Here is a 16,530-nt window from a genome sequence, read left to right as displayed (position 1 = left end):
CGATGGCGTTATGCACGCCGCCGGCCCTCGAGACGTGCGCGCCAATGTACATGGCGTGCTTCAGCGACGTCACGGCCCGTGCGGGGCGGCGAGCGGCATGTCGTCTGCTGCCGGTTTGGCCTTGGCGGCTTTGCCTCCTTTTGCTGCTGCTGCTGGTTTGGCGGCGGCTGCCGACTTGGGTGCTGCCGTGGTTTTCCTCCTCTTGGCCGGCTTCTCGTCGTCGTCGGAAGACTCGTCCTTCTCGGCGCAGCTGTCGCAGCTGGCGTCTTCGTCCTTTTGGGCCTTGCGCTTGGGCGCCGGTTTCTGGGGCGAGGCCTTTGCCTTTGTCGCCTTGGCCTTGGCGTTTGCAGCCGTCTTTGCGCTCGCAGCCGTTTTCGCGACCCGGGGTGATGAGGGCTCTGGTTCCTGTTTGGGCTCGACGGCGGGTTGTGCCTTGATGCGTGCAGAGGCTCGCGCCATGCCCGGCAAGATGATGCTAGCTTCGGATTTGTGAGGGAGGTTTTGGAGGAATCAATGGCACCGAGGGACGAGGCAGTTCGTAGGAGTAGGAGGTGCTGGGTGTTGGCGGAAGAGCCGTGTTCCAAAGTCAAGGTTTGACCCGAGTCGACGCGTCACGATGCACGCCCTTTGGTCGCCAAGTCAGCTGACCTCGAGGCGCCTTCCTCGACTCCATCACCCAGGGCACAACACCACGTACTGACGATCACCAGCCGTCACGAGAGGGAGTGCGAGATAATGCTGCTGCTCAGGATTAATTGAACTTGATATCCCTATTCCTACAGGTACTCCATGGCCAAACAATCGCGATCCGACCCAGCCTGCCTTGAACCCTGAAGCTTGCTCCTCGCAGCTTGCTCCCATGCACCATCTCCATCCCTGGCGCGCTTGTGCTTTTGGTCTTGGCCAAGCCCGTGGCACTTGTACAGCCTGATCCAAGCCCCGAGACAAAGGAAAGTTCGACGCAAGAAAACCTCCATTCAGACACCCGAAGCTAGCCTATAAACGTCATCTCCGACGTGCGGTCCTTCGCAAACTGGTCCTTGTACGTCTCCCACAGCTTCTGCAGCTCGGCCACGTACAGCGCATGCAAGCGGTCGATATCCGCCTGGTCCGGCTGCGGCGTCATGGCGGCCGCGACGCGGATGGGCTTGCCGACGACAATGTTGAGCGGCCGGCGGTACGGCATGACGCCCACGTCGTAGTTGAGGATGCCGCGTCCGTGCAGCGCCGGCAGCGTAAACTTGAACACGTTCAACAAGAACATTTGGACCCTGTGCACCATGGGGTGCGTCCGCGGGCTGAGCTGGTCGTAGAGGTCGTTCTCGCCAAAGGCCAGCACGGGCACGAGGTCGGCGCCCGTGCGCAGCGCCATCTTGATGAACCCCTTGCGGCCCTTGATGATGAGGCGGAGGTGGCCCGGCTGGGCCTCGAGCGACTCGCGCGCGCCGCCAATGACGATGGTGACGCCGCGGCCCATGCCCTCGTTGTTGGGCCCGCCGCGCGTCAGCGTGTTCCAGATGGACTCCTTCGACACGGAGCGGATGCCCATGGCCAGGATCCAGTCGCGGTAAAAGGGGATGCGGAAGTTCGAGTCGAGCGTCAGCAGCGTGTTGGTGATGCCCGGGAACTTGTCCCGGAAGCCGAGGGCGTTGGTCGCAAAGGCGGCCCACGCGCCGTGCGAGATGATGCCGTGCGGGTGGTACCCGAAAATGTACTTTCTCGTCGGCGGCAGCTCGTACGTCTTGTGCAGCTCGGCCGGGTAGTAGCCCGCGAATAGCCTCCATACGGGCAGGGAGCGCAGAAACTCGGACCGGAAGCGCAGCCGCCCGTCAGACGGCGCCGTCGACAGCGAGAGGTGGATGAGGTACGGCACGAGCAGAGGCCAGTTGAGGGGGATCGCGGCGAGGAAGAAGAAGAAGGAGACGAGGGCCAGGATCGACACGGTGTGCATCAGCACGGCGGCCATCTGCAGCCGCCGCACGACAGGCACGCGCAGCGGCACGAACCGGATGCCGCCAGCCTTCCAGGCGTGCCTCTCGTACCGGCCTTGGCCCTGTGCCGCCAGTATCAGAGGCGGATAGCCCGTGTCTTTGTCGTCCGCCTTGGCGTCCTGGTGGCGATCCGCGCCGTTGACCAGTGTGTGAACCGTCTCGTCGCTGTTGTCGCTGCGAACTGACCCAGAGGCGCGGGCGTAGTTGGTCGCGCCTCCATCCTCCTGCCTGGACCCCCTGCGCCTTGCCGCGTTGAGGGAGGGTGTTCTGTAGTGGCCGCGCGTCGGGCTCTTAGGTGTCTCGTCCAAACCCTGCGATGGTCAGCGGCTTCGGTGTGGGGTGATTTCGCGGGGGGATGCTGCTCATACTGTGCCCGAGTACTCGTGGCTCGATTCTTGTCTTTCAGCGACGGGGCGCACGATGCTCTCGAGCTGCGTTGCCGACTTCTTGTCGGACTTCATTTCGGGCTTCGATTCGGCCTGCGACTCGAGCGCTTCTACATGATGGTTAGCCACGGAGATGTCCTGCTGCGAATATTTGGTCTTGCGGTCCGTATTTGTGTCTTTTGTCGGAGCCGAACGTCGGGCAGACTTCTTTCGAGACATGGCGACTGTAGCCGTCCAGTGCAGCTTGGTGACGGCCTTGATGACGGCAGGAGGGAGGCAGCTCACCTGGTGGTGCGGTGGCGACCTTGGCTTCGTCCCCGAAATTGGCCGTCTCATTGCTGTGTGGCGCCATGTCTTGGGTTCAACGGCTGGTTCGTGGCTGTAGGAGGCGGACAGGTATGCGACGGCGACGAGCAGAGGTCGAAGGGTCGAGGCGCAAAGCAAGTGGCAGGGAGGGATGCGACGAGGCAGCCTCAGACTGGCATGCACCTGAGTCCAGTGCTGTCATAAAGGAGGAAGGAAAAAGGAAAACAGCACAATGACGGCTAGAAGAAGATGGGTGAAGCCGTGATGGGAAAGGGCTGAAAGGGTAAAATAGACGTAGGAAAGCGAACCGCGGTGGTCGGTCGTCTCGGTTGAGACTTGGGGGGGGGGGGAGAGTTTCGTTGTGGAATCGCGCGCTCGCGGACGGTGACGGAGGCGACATGAGCGTCCAGCCGCAGCTCAGACGATGACGTTGGCAGTTAGCACCACCAATGCTAGCATCGGCCAGCACCAGCAGCAGGCCGGGGACACTGGCTCGCTGTTTTGATGCATATCAGCTTTACGTGCATCAGGAGCTGCACCAGGAGCTGCACCAGGAGCTGCACCTCGAATGAACCACCCATGTCACTTGCTAGTGGGATGATGGGGGTTTTGATAGAGCTTCCCGTGCTTTTGACCTCTTTGGAACTAACTATTGCAGTTGATTATTCAAATAATAATCTCAGTCGATTATCAAAAAATGACAGCCAGTCGATCCTGGCTACTATGACACAGCTCATGGCCAGGAGATGTGTCGTGCTTCTGTCAACTTGTCCAGTTAGACCCCGGTAGCATTACTTTCGTACGTACCCCAGAAATCATAGGGACCTCAGTTCTGCTTCATCACCCTGGGCAGGACTCAATGCCAGGGTCATCACGATCCACGAGGACATGAGTGTGGCATTCCCTTATTCGCACTGTAAACACAGCGTAAACACAGCACAACTCCTGACGTTCTGCAAGTGCGGGGCACTCTCACACTGTATGCCCCTCCATCGAGCTTCACAGTCGATTGGAACTTTTTGACAACGGACCCCACCTCGACAGCACACTCTCACTCACGTCCAAAATTCACATGAACACCCCTTGACATCATATACCATCCAGAATCAGCTGCTATGATTCAAGATGGCCAAAGACAAAAAGGGAAAGGGTGATGACAAAAAGGCCAAACTAGTGAGTCGTTTCGCTGCCGCAAAGCTCGCCCGCCTCGCTGACAGGCGAACCTTACCTCTGCTGGAGTAGGCCGCGAAAAAGGCAAAGCAGGCCAACAAGGCCGAGAAGAAGGCCAAGGCCAAGGCCTCCAAGGTCGAGGGCAGCGACGCCGAGGACGTCGACCTCGACGAGGTCCTCGAGGAATACAGGAAGCAGCAGGAGCTCTTCCTCAAGGTCACCGAGACGGTCTGCGATGGGCCCCCCAAGGCCCGCGCCGCCTCGTGCTTCATCGCGTCGCCCTGTGACCGCAACAACCTGCTGCTCTTTGGTGGCGAGTACTTCAACGGCGCCCTGGCCCAGTTCTTCAACGACCTGCACATTTACTACGTCGACCGCGACGAGTGGCGCCTCGTCACCTCGCCCAACGCCCCGCTGCCGAGGTCTGGCCACGCCTGGACGCGCGCCGGCAACCCCAACCACATCTACCTCTTTGGCGGCGAGTTCTCGTCGCCCAAGCAGGGCACCTTTCATCACTACTCGGACTTTTGGCGCCTCGAGCCCAGCACGAGGGAGTGGACCAAGATTGAGTGCAAGGGCAAGACGCCGCCGGCCCGGAGCGGCCACCGCATGACGTACTGGAAGCACTACATCATCCTCTTTGGCGGCTTCCAGGACACGTCGAACCAGACCAAGTACCTCGCCGACCTGTGGATCTTTGACACGCAGAACTTCTCGTGGCACACGCCGACGCTGCCGCCGGCCCAGCTCAAGCCCGACGCCCGCTCCTCCTTCACGCTGCTGCCGCACGAAAAGGGCGCCGTGCTCTACGGCGGCTACTCGCGCGTCAAGGCCACCGTCGCCGCCAACAAGCAGGCCAAGGGCGCCTCGCAGGGCCAGAAGAACGTTCTCCGCCCGCTGATCCACGACGACTGCTTCTTCCTGCGCATGGCCCCCGCCCCCGAGGGGAGCCCGCCGACGGCGCCGCCCGTCATCCGCTGGGAGCGGCGCAAGAAGCCGGCCAACGCCCCTGCGCCCAAGCGCGCCGGCGCCACCATGACCTACCACAAGGGCCGCGGCATCCTCTTCGGCGGCGTGCACGACGTCGAGGAGAGCGAGGACGGCATGGACAGCGAGTTCTTCCGCGAGCTGTTCGCGTGGAACGTCGAGCGCAACCGCTTCTTCCCCATGGCGCTGCGCAAGCCGCGCCAGCAGCAGGGCAAAAAGGTCGCGGGCGCCGACCAGCGCGGCGCCGGCCGCCGTGCCCGCGCCCAGGACAGGGAGGACGAGCTGTTGAAGCAGCTGGCGGCGCTTGAGACGGGCGCCTCGCTCGAGGACGCCGACGACATGGACCTCGACCGCAAGGCCGACGAGCCCGAGGCCGACGAGACGCCGTTGCGGAAGATGCCGGTCAGCATGGAGCTGCCGCACCCGCGGTTCAACGCGCAAATGGCCGTGCAGGATGACGTGCTGTACATTTACGGCGGCACCTTTGAGCAAAAGGACCGAGAGTTTACGTTTGATGACTTGTACGCCGTCGACCTCGGCAAGATGGACGGCTGCAAGGAGATCTTCAACAGGCCCGCAGAAGACTGGTTTGTACGTGGCGCCGCGGAGACGCTGTTTGGTTGTGGTACGGATTCGCTGACGTGTAATAGGACTCGGAGGATGAAGATGACGATGATGACGAAGACGACGAGGAGGACTCGGAGGAAGACGACGAAGACGACGACATGGCTGATGACGAGCCGGCCAAGAACATGCACACGCCCAGCAAGCGCAAGAAGAAGCAGGAAGACGAGGTCTCAGTTGGCGGCTCTGAGACGACGGCGGCCACCTCAGTGCCAGACGACGACGACACGGAGGCCACGGCTTCGGTTGACGACGGCCTTCCTCATCCCAGGGTATGTGTTTTCCCATCCCCGTCCACTCACTCCGTGATCATTCGAATCGTGCTAACCTGAGAAGCCCTTCGAAACGAGACGCGAGTTCTTCGTGCGGACGTCCAACGAGTGGCAGGAGGTCCTCATGACGCAGCTTCGGTGGAAGAACATTCAGCCCGAGTCGTACCCCATCAAGGAGCTCAAGGCCAAGGCGTTCGAGCTCAGCGAGGAAAAGTGGTGGGATTGCCGTGAGGAGATCAACGCGCTGGAGGAGGAGCAGGAGGCGGCGGGCATCACCGAGGTCGTGTCGCTGGCCGAGAGGGGCGATGCTGCTGCGGGCGGCGCCAGGAGGAGGTAGCATGTGCATTGGGTCTTGGGTGTTCTTTCGATAGGCATGGCACTCTGAAGGTGCATAGACTCGTAGGGTTGGTAGGAGCATTTACACGAGACGCGGCTGCATGAGCTCCATGTGCCGTCGGCGATGCATCGTGTGCCAAGAGGTCGTCGCTCTGCCAGGACATGACAAGAATCCTGCCGACCAGGGATGGAGTGATACAAGACCAATATATGGTTTGGGGTTCATTCGTATCGTTGCCCTCTGTCTGTAAAGTGCCCCGTCTCAGCGAGCACATCCCTCGCTGGTTGTCGAGGTCAGCCTGTGGTGGACCTGTGAAAGGTGCACGTCAGCGACAGTCCCCCGCTCCCCCAGTGAATCATCAGCACTGTGGCAAATGGCAGCAGCAGTACAGCTGCAGTTGCCTTTGTAGGCACTGACCCCGACACACTCCTTCCACCCTCCAACTCGTCCACTTCACTTACATCCAGCATCCGTCCGCCTCTATCGCCAACATGCCCATCGGCATCCAGCGGATCAATGCCCAAAAGTCACATCCCAATGAGCGCATCATCTTCATCAAGCCCCTGCCGGGCCCCAACGAGAAGATTGCTCGAGACTTTCTCGAACGCATCGCTGCACAATGTCGTACGTCCGAGCTCGTCCATCTGTGAAACCCCTCCCTTTCTGACGGTATCGTATCGACAGTCCCCATCATGAAGGACAACTCCCTCTCCGTCATGTCTCTCGAGGAGTACGAGCCGAACCGCGAATTTGTGGGCCGCAACTTCAACGCCGGCGAGGTCATTCAGCTCGTTCTCAAGACGCGCGCCGGCCGCTGGCTGCCGTTTGAGTACGTCCAGATGGTCATGATGCACGAGTAAGTCTCTGTCTCCTAATCACACCCATATCCTCATTCATCCGTCTTCCCTTTTACCCATCCCCTTCAACAAGCCACTGACACCGCCTCACAACAAAAAGACTCGCACACTGCAAACAGATGAACCACTCGCGCGCCTTCTGGGCCGTCCGCAACGCCTACGCCGACAGCATGCGCGCCCTCTGGTCGCGCGGCTACACGGGCGACGGCCTCTGGGGCCGCGGCACGCTGCTCGCGTCGGGCGCCTGGGCCGGCGACGCGGCGCCGCTGGGCGAGGGCCTGCCGGAGCACCTCTGCGGCGGCACCTTCCGGTCGCGCGGCCGCCGCAAGCGCAAGGCCAAGCCGCCGCGGCTGTCGTACCGGGAGCAGAAGGAGAGGCGCATCCTGAAAAAGTTTGGCGCCAACGGCGTCGCGCTCGGCGCCGACGAGGCCGTCAAGACTGAGCTCGAGAAGGGCAGGAAGACGGCTGCCAAGCCGAGGGTTGCTGGCAGTGCGAGGGGCAGGGAGCTGCGTGCCGCGGCGGCGCTGGCCCGGTTTGGACAGCAAAAGGTGGAGCAGCAGGAGGAAGATGACGACAACGACGACGAGCGTCTTGCCAAGAGCGAGAATGTCAGCGAGGATGAGAGCGACTACGAAGATGACGTGGCGGACATCAAGCGCGAGGACGCCATCGATCTCAATGGGCAGAGACTCCTCGACAAGGATGGACGCGGCATGATCAAGGTGTGCGAGGATGAGAACCCGGACGATCAAGATGCGCAGCAGGAATTACAAGAGTTGCGGTCGGTCAAAAAATGGACGCAGACGTCTCTTGATCTTCGAGGGCAGGTGGCAGGGCGGGAGCCACCACCTCAGCAACGGAGTCGCGATGAATCGTCTCAACGTTCACAGCCCTCAGAAGAGCCAAAGGTGAAACGACAACCACCGGCCAAGGCACCCACCATGAGGATCAAACGAGAGGAAGCCGAGGATGACGGCCCTGTATCTACAGTGGGAAAAGCAACCAGTCCGAAGATCAAGGCGGAAGAGGATACGAAGGAGAGCTTTCCAGGCTCGACGATCGACAATGGCATACAAGGGGACACGACAACAAGTGTGACGGCATGCGGCGTGTGCTCGTTTGCGAATCCGGAGCTGTCAATCACCTGTACTGTGTGTTCCAATGTGCTCGATCCAGACAGCGTGCCGAATGCGTGGAGATGCCAGAGTTCGTCTTGTAAGAATAGCCGGTATCTGAATCCTGGAGACTTTGGCGCGTGTGGGGTGTGCGGGCAGAGCAGGCGCTAGAGCGCAATGTAGAGTCAGTGGAGTGTCTGATGTTTGGGCTGAATGACGATGAGGTCAGACTACAGTCAGATGGTATCTGACTGTTGATGTCGCAAGATCAGAGCAGCGTGAGACGTGTTCACTCGAGACTTGGCGGTCGAGAACGGTCTTCTTCTCGAGATGCGACGACGAGGAGACACCACTGGGCGGTGCCAACTTTTAATACTGGTTCGGCGGAGTCGACACGCCATTTCCACGACTCGAGTCACAAGACAGAGCATCCATCGGTTGGATCTGGAGCCGCATGAACTCAATGTTTACTTGGAATCGATAAGAGCAACGCTATTGAGACGGCGAGCTTATAATTGCTATTTTTGGGAGATCGATGAACAAAGGTGCTGAGAGGTCGGGCCACGCGGTCGCCGCCATGCCGAAACTCGGGTCAATGTGCAGTGTCTGGGCTTGATAGCGGCGGCGACGACAACGACTCGAAGCATTGACGGCGAGCGTCGAACGGCGGAAGGATGCGTGCGGTCACCTCGAGCCGTCCGATCTCCCCGGCACCGCCGTCGTCGGCTCCCCTTCCCCCCTGGCTCGCGCAAGTTTCAGTGCCAATACATCACAGAACGATGTCTGGGAGAGCCCTGGATGAACGGCCTCGGCCTCGTTTCAGCGCCCCGGCTTGGACGAGCGGGACCGCCTTGATTGGCTGCGATGCCCCTCTCGCCCTGGTCCCGTCGGTGATCTCCAAGAGACGATCGTGTATCATGCACACGAGGGCACGCCAGGGTCTGAAGCTTGTCTCCCCTCCACAGACGTACCAGAGCAGTGCATTCAGATGATGCCAGGAGCACCATTGTCTCCAGCGACTCCAGTTTCTCGTCCCGCTAGGGCGCTAGCTTGGCTTGCTCCCGTCAAATGTAGCCCGCGACTTGGCAAACAGCCAACAGGACAGCGTGGAACAGCACAGCAATGGACAGGACGTTTGAGGGGAAGCCGTTGGCCGGCCCTTGCTTTTGAGCTTTCTTGTTCAAACGATGCTCCACAGCTGATGCTGTGAGGGGAGGAGAAACCTGTCTATCTGCAGCGGTCTCTGACGAATTCAATATTAGCCTTTCGATTCCGTGCATCGCGCAACCCCTCCCCCCTCTCCCTCGCTCTTGTTCTCTTCTCCCTTCCACAGGAATAGCCCGATTCATAGGCAACCTCTCATTCTTCGATGACGGTTCTACTGTCGCTTCCATTCCTTTCCCTTTTTCGTGTCTTTGCTGATCTGTGATCGCCTTCCCTTCCTTCGCCTTGCTCGGGACAAGTGCGTTTTTCTTGGCCGTGAGCCTAGTTTATCAACTTCTGCTTTGGCCGTGCCGAACAAGCTTTCCTTTCATCACAATCCCATTCTCTGCCAGTTTGTCCCTTGGGCCTTGAGACTCGACGTCTGCAATTCCATTGAGTGTTCATTCAACATTTCCAAACGAAACCAAACTAAACAGACACCGGACGTATTTGGGAGAGACCAACACGAGCATCAAGAGCTTGAAGATACAAGCCTGAATCTGTTCCTTCTCTCTCTCTCACACACACACACCATCATGCCTTCATCATTACCATCATCATCGCCGCGAGCCATCACCCTCCTGCTCCTCTGCACCCTCACCGTCGTCCTCGCCCTGCCGAAGAACTATCCTCGCTTCTCAGTCCCCCAGCAATATCTCGAGGTCGGCCAGATGCGCGCCGCCATGGAGATGAACCCCTCCGCCATCCTCGAAGCCCAGTGCATCGACCGCAACGTGTAAGCGCCCCCATCTCGTTCCCCACAATGCCCAAAATGAAGAAGAAACCGACAGGAGAGCCAGCCACGTTGTCTTCCACGACGAGTCTGTTGCCGAGCTCAACATTTGCGAGGGCGGCATCGCCGGCGACGTCAAGTCCTGTCGTGGCAGCCCCGTCGAGACCATGGGCGTCGCCGGCTCGGCCCGCTTCTCGCTCAAGGTCATGGCCGAGGGCGCCACCATCAACGTGGCCAAGAAGCGGTGGGAGGCCTGCGTGCGCGCTGCGCGAGCCGTGTGTCCCACCGGCAGCTTCCGCGCCGTGTGCGCTGGGGGCACGACCAAGGGTGACTTGGAGTTCTTCCTCACCAATCCATGGTGATTTTTTCTTTTCGACCAAGCCTCTGCTGGACGGGGGGAGAGGGGGGAGATGGGGGTTGCTCGTGTCCCGAATTCCGAAAGGGACGTTGCTTGTCCGATTCTTTGGCGGTGTAGGAACAAAAAGAGTAGGGATGTCATGCCATGCCACAGACGCCGGATGCGTAGCGCATGGTCGTTTTAGACCTGTACATAGATTGGCGGGGTGACCTGCCGCCGAACATATGACCTGAGAGTCACAATGCCCCCTTAACTTTCGTCTGCGCATGCCTGTGAAGCACAAGCCCTGGGTATCATCGTAAATGCATTCGTAAAAATGAAAAAAAAAAAGGCCTCATCGAGGCCGTGTTCAGAGTCGATGTCTGCCATCCCTGTCGCCTCACACCTCACAGCCCGTACCGCGTGACGCACTCCTCTCGGTGCACCTCGAGACAGTCCAGCGCGCACACCCTCGTGCCGCACTTCATGCAGCGGACGCGCCCCCAGTAGCCACACACCTCGCAGAACCGCCGCACGGGGTACTGCCTGTCCGCCTCGCTCCAGCCAGCCTGCGCCTCGGTGTACTTCAGCGGCGGATGCGCCAGGAGGCGCCGCAGCTCCTCGTCGTCCGGCAGGTCCGGCAGCACCGACGCGAGCAGCGGGTCGCTGTCCCCGGGGTGCGCGGGCGGCGGGTCCTTCTCGTAGGGCGTCAGGATGGGCGGCGCCGTCGGCACCTCGGTTGGCGCGTCCTCCATCTCGACGTCGGGCGTCTCGGGCGCGGGCTCCGGTTCCGGCGCGGGCTCAACCTTCCCACGGCGTGATCGGGAGCGGCTGGGTGCCGACCTTTTCGACGAGGAGCTCGCGTCTGCTTCTGCTTCCGCAGCCGCGACGGCGGCGGCGGCGGCGGCGGCGGCGGCTGCCTTTCGCTTCGAGTGCTGGTTCGGTTGCGGGGGTCGTTTGCCGGTCTGGCTTGCTTGAGCCGTCTTCTTCGCGTTCGGGCCAGGCTGCTGTGCTGGGTTTCCGTCGTTCTGCGCCAGGAAGGCTTCGTAGTCATCGAGGTGGTTTGCGAACGTCTTTTGCGATTGCAGTATCCTCCTCACGTTGGGTGTGCTCTTGTTCAAGGCTACGTGAAACGTTGTCAGCATTGGTCTGTCGGATCGCACAGAGTCGGGATGAGTACTGACATTTGGCGCCGCCGGCCTTGGGAGGGATCGGTATGCCGGCATCGCGATTGCTTTCCCTGTCGAGGGCCTCGACTTCTTTGCGAATCTTGGCCTCTTGTCGGACGGAGAGATCGGCACCCGAGGGATTCGCGGCTTGGTTCCTGGCTCGCTTGCGATTTGATGGCTGGAGCGCGGCTGCTGCTGGGTTGACGCCCGTGTCAGGTACATAGGCCCAGCCGGGAGCCGATTTTGTTTTCGCGCCGGCGACCTCAATGACGCCGAAATTGTTGCTGTACATGACTGGTGGTCGGTATGGAGGAGGTAGTCCAGCAGATGAAGAAGGACTGGGGGGCATCGTGAGGACCATGCACTTACAGAGGAAGAGGAACCTCTTCCCACCCAATCGGATCCGCTCAATTCCAACAGCTATCTAAGCACATATCCACCCGCTGTACCTCGTTACAAACAACCGGAATCCAACGACCTGGCCCAACGTCCCGAACCGCGACCTCATCCAGTTTCCGAACCACGAAGAACGAGCCATCCTCTCCAACGAACCAACGCCCTACCTCGCCCCCGACAGCTCCCCCCCCCCCCCCCTTTTAGCATTACAATGTCTTCGAAAATCCTCGCCGCCAGCGCCCGCGCTGTGCCCCGTGCCGTCCCCGCCGTGCGCGCCGCCCGCACCTTCCAGACATCCGCCACCCTCCGCGACGCTGTCGCAACACCTCTGCCAGCACGGAAACCCGTAGGCGCCTTTCGAGGCGGGTACGTTCTCTCCACCAGCCTCGCCTCCATGTCCCTCCTCGTCGCCGCCCCCCCTTGGGTATGAACGCAAGCTGACCGTGGTGCTCTCCCTCGCGCGCAGCCTCCTCGGCTTCTTCGCCGGCAGCTCCCTCGCCGGCGCCGGCGTCTACTCCTACCTCGTCAAGGAGTACAAGCTCTCCAACGAGCTCCTCACCGAGGACATTTACGTGCGTGTCTGCATCTGATACCGTCCCCACTCCTCTCTTCATCCTCTCTGCCCCCCAGAGCCTCCAAACCCCTTTGCAGCGGCGCCGACGGAGGGAGGGGAGGCGGATGCCCTTCTTACCAGTGGAATCCCACCCTGAGCTCGAGCGCCGCCTTTCCCCCGTTCCTGTCTTGCAGGGCGTTTTCCCTTCGTGCCCATTCACATACGACTTGTACGCTGAGGACCATGACGCTGACCTGTTTGTTTCCTCGATACAGGCTCTGCAAGCGGCTGTCCAGCGTGTGACCGTCTACGTCCAGACGCTGGAGGAGAAGATGGATGCGCTCGAGCGCAAGAGGAAATAAAGCGGGCGAGGCACGCGGCAAAACGACGAAAACGGGCTGGGGCCTACTTTTTTTGGGGGGGAATGGGCTGGCTGGGGCTTGTATATAGCCTAAGAGTACGACGTGGGAGGGCAGACCCAGCAGGATGGGAATAGGACCATGTGTGACGCACGTCTGAAGCCCAACGGCAAGACACACGTTCTCGTTGAAGGCTTGCAGAGAGGCAGACGGGGCTGGGTGACCATCTTGTGTAAACAAAGTTGTACGAAAGTGCGAGCGGAAGCATCAACTACATGGAAACACCCCACACCTCCTCACCCGGTGAACAGGTACGAGATGAAGACTTGAAAAAGGCCGGTCTATTCGTATTAATCCGTAAAGTATCCGTCACACAGCCCGACGCCGTCACAATCAATCACAAAAGGCAGCAAAGTGACAACGTCCTTGATTCATGATTCGCATTACCTCATCTGAATGCATCGTGAACTAACTGAAGAACATGGAGGTATCAAAAGTCCTATCCGGGACATGCCCCCCTCCTTTCACGCAAAACCCAAGTTTATCCCAGTAAATCGTTTACAGCTCATCGTGAGACTCGTCAGACTCCTTAGCGGCCTCGCCCTCGGTGGCGGCGGGCGCGGCCTGGCTCTCCTCGGCAACAACCTCCTCCTTCTTGGAGGCCTCGGCCTTGTACTTGCCGTTGTCACGGACAAACTCGACGAGATCCTCAATGGTGCGGGAGCCCGAGTAGGTGACAGGCTCAGACTTGCCGCCGGCGGGGTACAGCTTGATGGTGGGGAAGCCCTGGATCTCATCGGGAACGTCGTTCAGGGTGGCATCAACCTTGGCAATGACAACCTTGTCCTTGAACTCGCTCTCACCGTAAAGGGTGGCGAGCTCCTCGTACTTGGGGGCCAGAGCCTTGCAGTGACCGCACCAGGGGGCGTAGAACTCAATGAGAACGTCCTTGGTGTCGTCGAGGACAATCTGCTCGTAGTTCTTGGCCACAACAACGGTGACGGGGCCCTCCTGCGTCTCGGGGATGGGCTCAGACTTGATGCTGGGCTCGATCTTGCCAGCGACGAAGTCATCGACGAAAGAGGTAATCGCCTCGACGGTGATCTTCTTCTCCTGGTCGAAGGGGAACTTCTGGTTCTTGACCGTCTCCTGGATGGCGAAGGCGGGGAACTTGTCAGCCTGGAGGTTCAGGTTGCCGGCGTGAGCACCGAAAGACTTGGCGTCAATGGTGGCGAAGTTGATGACACCACGCTGCTTCTCGGCGATGGGCTTGAGAGCCTTGGACAGCTCCTCACGCTCCTCGGCCGTCTCGGCGAAGATGTAGGCCAGGGGAAGGCCGGCCTCCATGTAGCCGGAGTAGGTGTCGGGGCCGACCTCGCCAATGAGGGGAGTGGCGGAGGTCTTGGCGAACTTCTCGATAGCCTCGACCTCGAACTTGTCGGAGAAGGTGGTCTTGCCCTCGTCGAAAGACTTGTAGAGGACAACGGCAGGGGCCTTAACGCCCTCAGCCTCGGCAACGGCGGCATCGTTGACACCGCCGAAGAGGTAGTTGTCGCGGAGGCTCTCGGCGACCTTGTTGAAGGTCTCGTTGGAGGCCTTGTCATCAGCGGCAATGTACGCGACGAGGACGACCTTGTCGGCAGTCTTGAACTCCTCAAGGGTGTCCTTGGTGAGGAGAGAGACAGCAGGCAGAGACTGCTTGATCATGTAGGAGGTGATGGCAGCGGCCTTGCGCTGGCCAGAGTAGGGGGAGATGTTGTCGGGGCCACGGAAGACCTTGAGGGTGGGGTAGCCCTCGACGCCGTAGGTCTGGCAGAGGTCGGCCTCCTCAGTGCAGTCAATCTTGGCGAGCTTGATGTTCTTCTCCTTCAGGGATGTGGCAGCCTCCTCGTACTCGGGGGCGAGGGCCTTGCAGTGGCCGCACCAGGGAGCAAAGACTGGAGGGCGTGATTAGCGGGGTTCAGGGGCATGCAAGATGGAGCAAAGAAACACTCACACTCAGCAAGGACGAGGTCGTTGGTCTTGACAAAGTCATCGAAGGTGTCCTTCTTGAGCTGAGTGACGTCCGAATCGTCAGCGGCGGCGACAGCCGCGGCGGCGGCCAGCAGGCCAAAGGCAACACGCTTGCAGTGCATTTTGACCCTGCGAGAAGGACCGAGTTAGCGGGTGCTGACCTTCGGTAGATTGATCGGCCAAGGCAAGCAAGGCTGTAGCGAGTGGGCTCACTGCATTGAGCTCGTGCGAGAGGTCAAACAGCGAGTATCCTGCCAGAGGGCGGGGAGGGGTACTGTACCTTTAATGTGATGTACGATGAGGGATGGGGAAGGAGAAGAGGCACGATAGGAAGCAAGCTTGGAGCAAGTAAGGTTCCTAAGGTGATGAGTGGGTTTAAGTAGGAAGTGGAGGGCGGCGGTGGAGGTTAAGAAGGAAGCTGTAGTTCTTAAGCTGCGTCCCTCTGTTGATTGTGAACAGGTGTCCCTTTTTCTGGACCCCCCCTTCTAGGAAGGGACCTGCCCAGGTTCCTCGGTCAAGTCAAATAGGTGCACGCAGGCCAGACATTTACTAACAAGGCAGGCGCGGGTGCCACTAGCCTGTGGAGGAGGGGGGGGTGCTTCTGCCCATTGTAGCAAAAGGTACAGCGCCTCCATGGCCAACCTACATGTACCTTGTAGGTTCTTGCCACGGCATGTCCCTGAACTTAACGGCGGCCATGGCCCCCACCTCAACTGGATCAGAAAGGCGGGCACAAAGCGGCGTGTGGGCTGTGAATGGACGCGGAGGGGCAACGGCCTCCACACTGCACCCCTCCCCAACCCCCCAGTTGGAGAAATGAACCCCAGCGCTGGCTCACGTCAAAAGGTAGAGAAACTGCCAATTGATAAGCAAGCGGTTGGAAGAGAAGAAAAAAAATCCTCCGCAATTAAACGTTTGGCACGTTACTAACCGGACGTTAAACGGGAGCCATTGACACCAGGTCCTCTCTTGTCCGCACGCACACCGCTTATCAACCATATTCCTACCGCCCCTCAGCCTTCGATGGGTAAGACTCGAACAAAAAGGGTGGCGGTCGACCCTGAGCAGCCCACTCACTGCATGCGTCCGCCGGTACTGGTACAGTAGATCTCCTACCAGGGTTGCAGCCAGAGGAAAGGACACATTTCCCCATCTCGCCAGTGACGGCGGGGGCGCGGCTGAGGAACGCCGCATCCCAAATCGTTCTGCCACCTGCCCAGCCCAGGCCAAGGACAGGACATCCCTGTGCTCCGCCATTCCCTAGCGCCGCTGTGGAGGCGAGCATCTTGTCAGGGGTTTATCAGGGAGGGTACGTACGTACCCTCGACAGTTGGACCCCCTCCTTCGTGCTGACGGGCGGCGTGGCCTGGATCTCAGAAGGTGATGAGACGAGTACAGTTGCGAGGCGACTCTGGTCTGGTCTGGCGCGCTCCGAGCTCCCATGTTTCAATTTCAGCGGGACTTGCTGCTTCAAGACAAGAAGTGGCGACTTGTCCATGCCTGCGGACTGTAACCCCCCGAAATTGCCATCCGCCATCCGGCCGGGGCGGCAAGCGTCGTCCGCCTCGACCGAAGACATTGCTGGGAACTATTGATTACGACAGCTGAATCATGCTCATGCGATACGTCAGATCGCTGAGGCCACATATCTTCCGGTTCGGTGGTCAGAACACCTCTGGTCCTCTTGGCCTGGGTAAGGTACCTAGCCCATGTGCATGTCCT

At 60.0% G+C, this 16,530-nt stretch overlaps 8 protein-coding genes across 8 annotated transcripts; 4 read left to right on the top strand and 4 right to left on the bottom strand.

Moving 5' to 3' along the window:
• Nucleotides 1–69: 69 nt before the first annotated feature.
• On the bottom strand, nt 70–459 carry VDAG_03054 (uncharacterized protein; the record flags this gene model as incomplete). The annotated part of the gene is made up of 1 exon (XM_009656919.1): nt 70–459. One exon carries the CDS (start codon nt 457–459, stop codon nt 70–72), a length of 390 nt encoding a protein of 129 aa, XP_009655214.1.
• A 532-nt stretch (nt 460–991) lies between these two features.
• Nucleotides 992–2,729, bottom strand: VDAG_03053 (diacylglycerol O-acyltransferase 2B; the record flags this gene model as incomplete). The annotated part of the gene is made up of 3 exons (XM_009656918.1): nt 992–2,302; nt 2,360–2,601; nt 2,663–2,729. 3 exons carry the CDS (start codon nt 2,727–2,729, stop codon nt 992–994), a joined length of 1,620 nt encoding a protein of 539 aa, XP_009655213.1.
• Nucleotides 2,730–3,808: 1,079 nt separating this feature from the next.
• Nucleotides 3,809–6,073, top strand: VDAG_03052 (kelch repeat-containing protein; the record flags this gene model as incomplete). Its single annotated transcript, XM_009656917.1, has 4 exons — nt 3,809–3,856; nt 3,926–5,431; nt 5,491–5,736; nt 5,801–6,073. The coding sequence occupies 4 exons, from the start codon at nt 3,809–3,811 to the stop codon at nt 6,071–6,073; spliced, it is 2,073 nt and encodes a 690-aa protein (XP_009655212.1).
• A 491-nt stretch (nt 6,074–6,564) lies between these two features.
• On the top strand, nt 6,565–8,305 carry VDAG_03051 (uncharacterized protein; the record flags this gene model as incomplete). Its single annotated transcript, XM_009656916.1, has 3 exons — nt 6,565–6,697; nt 6,758–6,929; nt 7,031–8,305. The coding sequence occupies 3 exons, from the start codon at nt 6,565–6,567 to the stop codon at nt 8,214–8,216; spliced, it is 1,491 nt and encodes a 496-aa protein (XP_009655211.1). The 3' UTR covers nt 8,217–8,305.
• Nucleotides 8,306–9,784: 1,479 nt separating this feature from the next.
• On the top strand, nt 9,785–10,343 carry VDAG_03050 (uncharacterized protein; the record flags this gene model as incomplete). The annotated part of the gene is made up of 2 exons (XM_009656915.1): nt 9,785–9,984; nt 10,049–10,343. 2 exons carry the CDS (start codon nt 9,785–9,787, stop codon nt 10,341–10,343), a joined length of 495 nt encoding a protein of 164 aa, XP_009655210.1.
• Nucleotides 10,344–10,725: 382 nt separating this feature from the next.
• Nucleotides 10,726–11,779, bottom strand: VDAG_03049 (uncharacterized protein; the record flags this gene model as incomplete). The annotated part of the gene is made up of 2 exons (XM_009656914.1): nt 10,726–11,441; nt 11,503–11,779. 2 exons carry the CDS (start codon nt 11,777–11,779, stop codon nt 10,726–10,728), a joined length of 993 nt encoding a protein of 330 aa, XP_009655209.1.
• A 315-nt stretch (nt 11,780–12,094) lies between these two features.
• VDAG_03048 (uncharacterized protein) lies at nt 12,095–12,798 on the top strand (the record flags this gene model as incomplete). Its single annotated transcript, XM_009656913.1, has 3 exons — nt 12,095–12,249; nt 12,350–12,455; nt 12,712–12,798. 3 exons carry the CDS (start codon nt 12,095–12,097, stop codon nt 12,796–12,798), a joined length of 348 nt encoding a protein of 115 aa, XP_009655208.1.
• A 425-nt stretch (nt 12,799–13,223) lies between these two features.
• Nucleotides 13,224–15,177, bottom strand: VDAG_03047 (disulfide-isomerase). The gene is made up of 3 exons (XM_009656912.1): nt 15,089–15,177; nt 14,792–14,937; nt 13,224–14,732 (listed from the first exon to the last, which is right to left on the bottom strand). The coding sequence occupies exons 2-3, from the start codon at nt 14,928–14,930 to the stop codon at nt 13,354–13,356; spliced, it is 1,518 nt and encodes a 505-aa protein (XP_009655207.1). The 5' UTR covers nt 14,931–14,937; nt 15,089–15,177; the 3' UTR covers nt 13,224–13,353.
• Between the last annotated feature and the right edge of the window lie 1,353 nt (nt 15,178–16,530).

The sequence above is a fragment of the Verticillium dahliae genome, genomic scaffold (genome assembly GCF_000150675.1).
Source record: "Verticillium dahliae VdLs.17 supercont1.5 genomic scaffold, whole genome shotgun sequence".
In the NCBI taxonomy this organism is placed as follows: domain Eukaryota; kingdom Fungi; phylum Ascomycota; class Sordariomycetes; order Glomerellales; family Plectosphaerellaceae; genus Verticillium; species Verticillium dahliae.
This window is presented reverse-complemented; position numbering and strand designations above follow the sequence as displayed.

Bases quoted from the DNA above. Each gene is read 5' to 3' on its own strand.
- VDAG_03047 (XM_009656912.1), bottom strand. From the start codon at position 14,930: ATGCACTGCAAGCGTGTTGCCTTTGGCCTGCTGGCCGCCGCCGCGGCT. The intron at 14,733-14,791 runs GTGAGTGTTTCT...CACGCCCTCCAG, and splicing joins CGACCTCGTCCTTGCTGAGT to TCTTTGCTCCCTGGTGCGGC.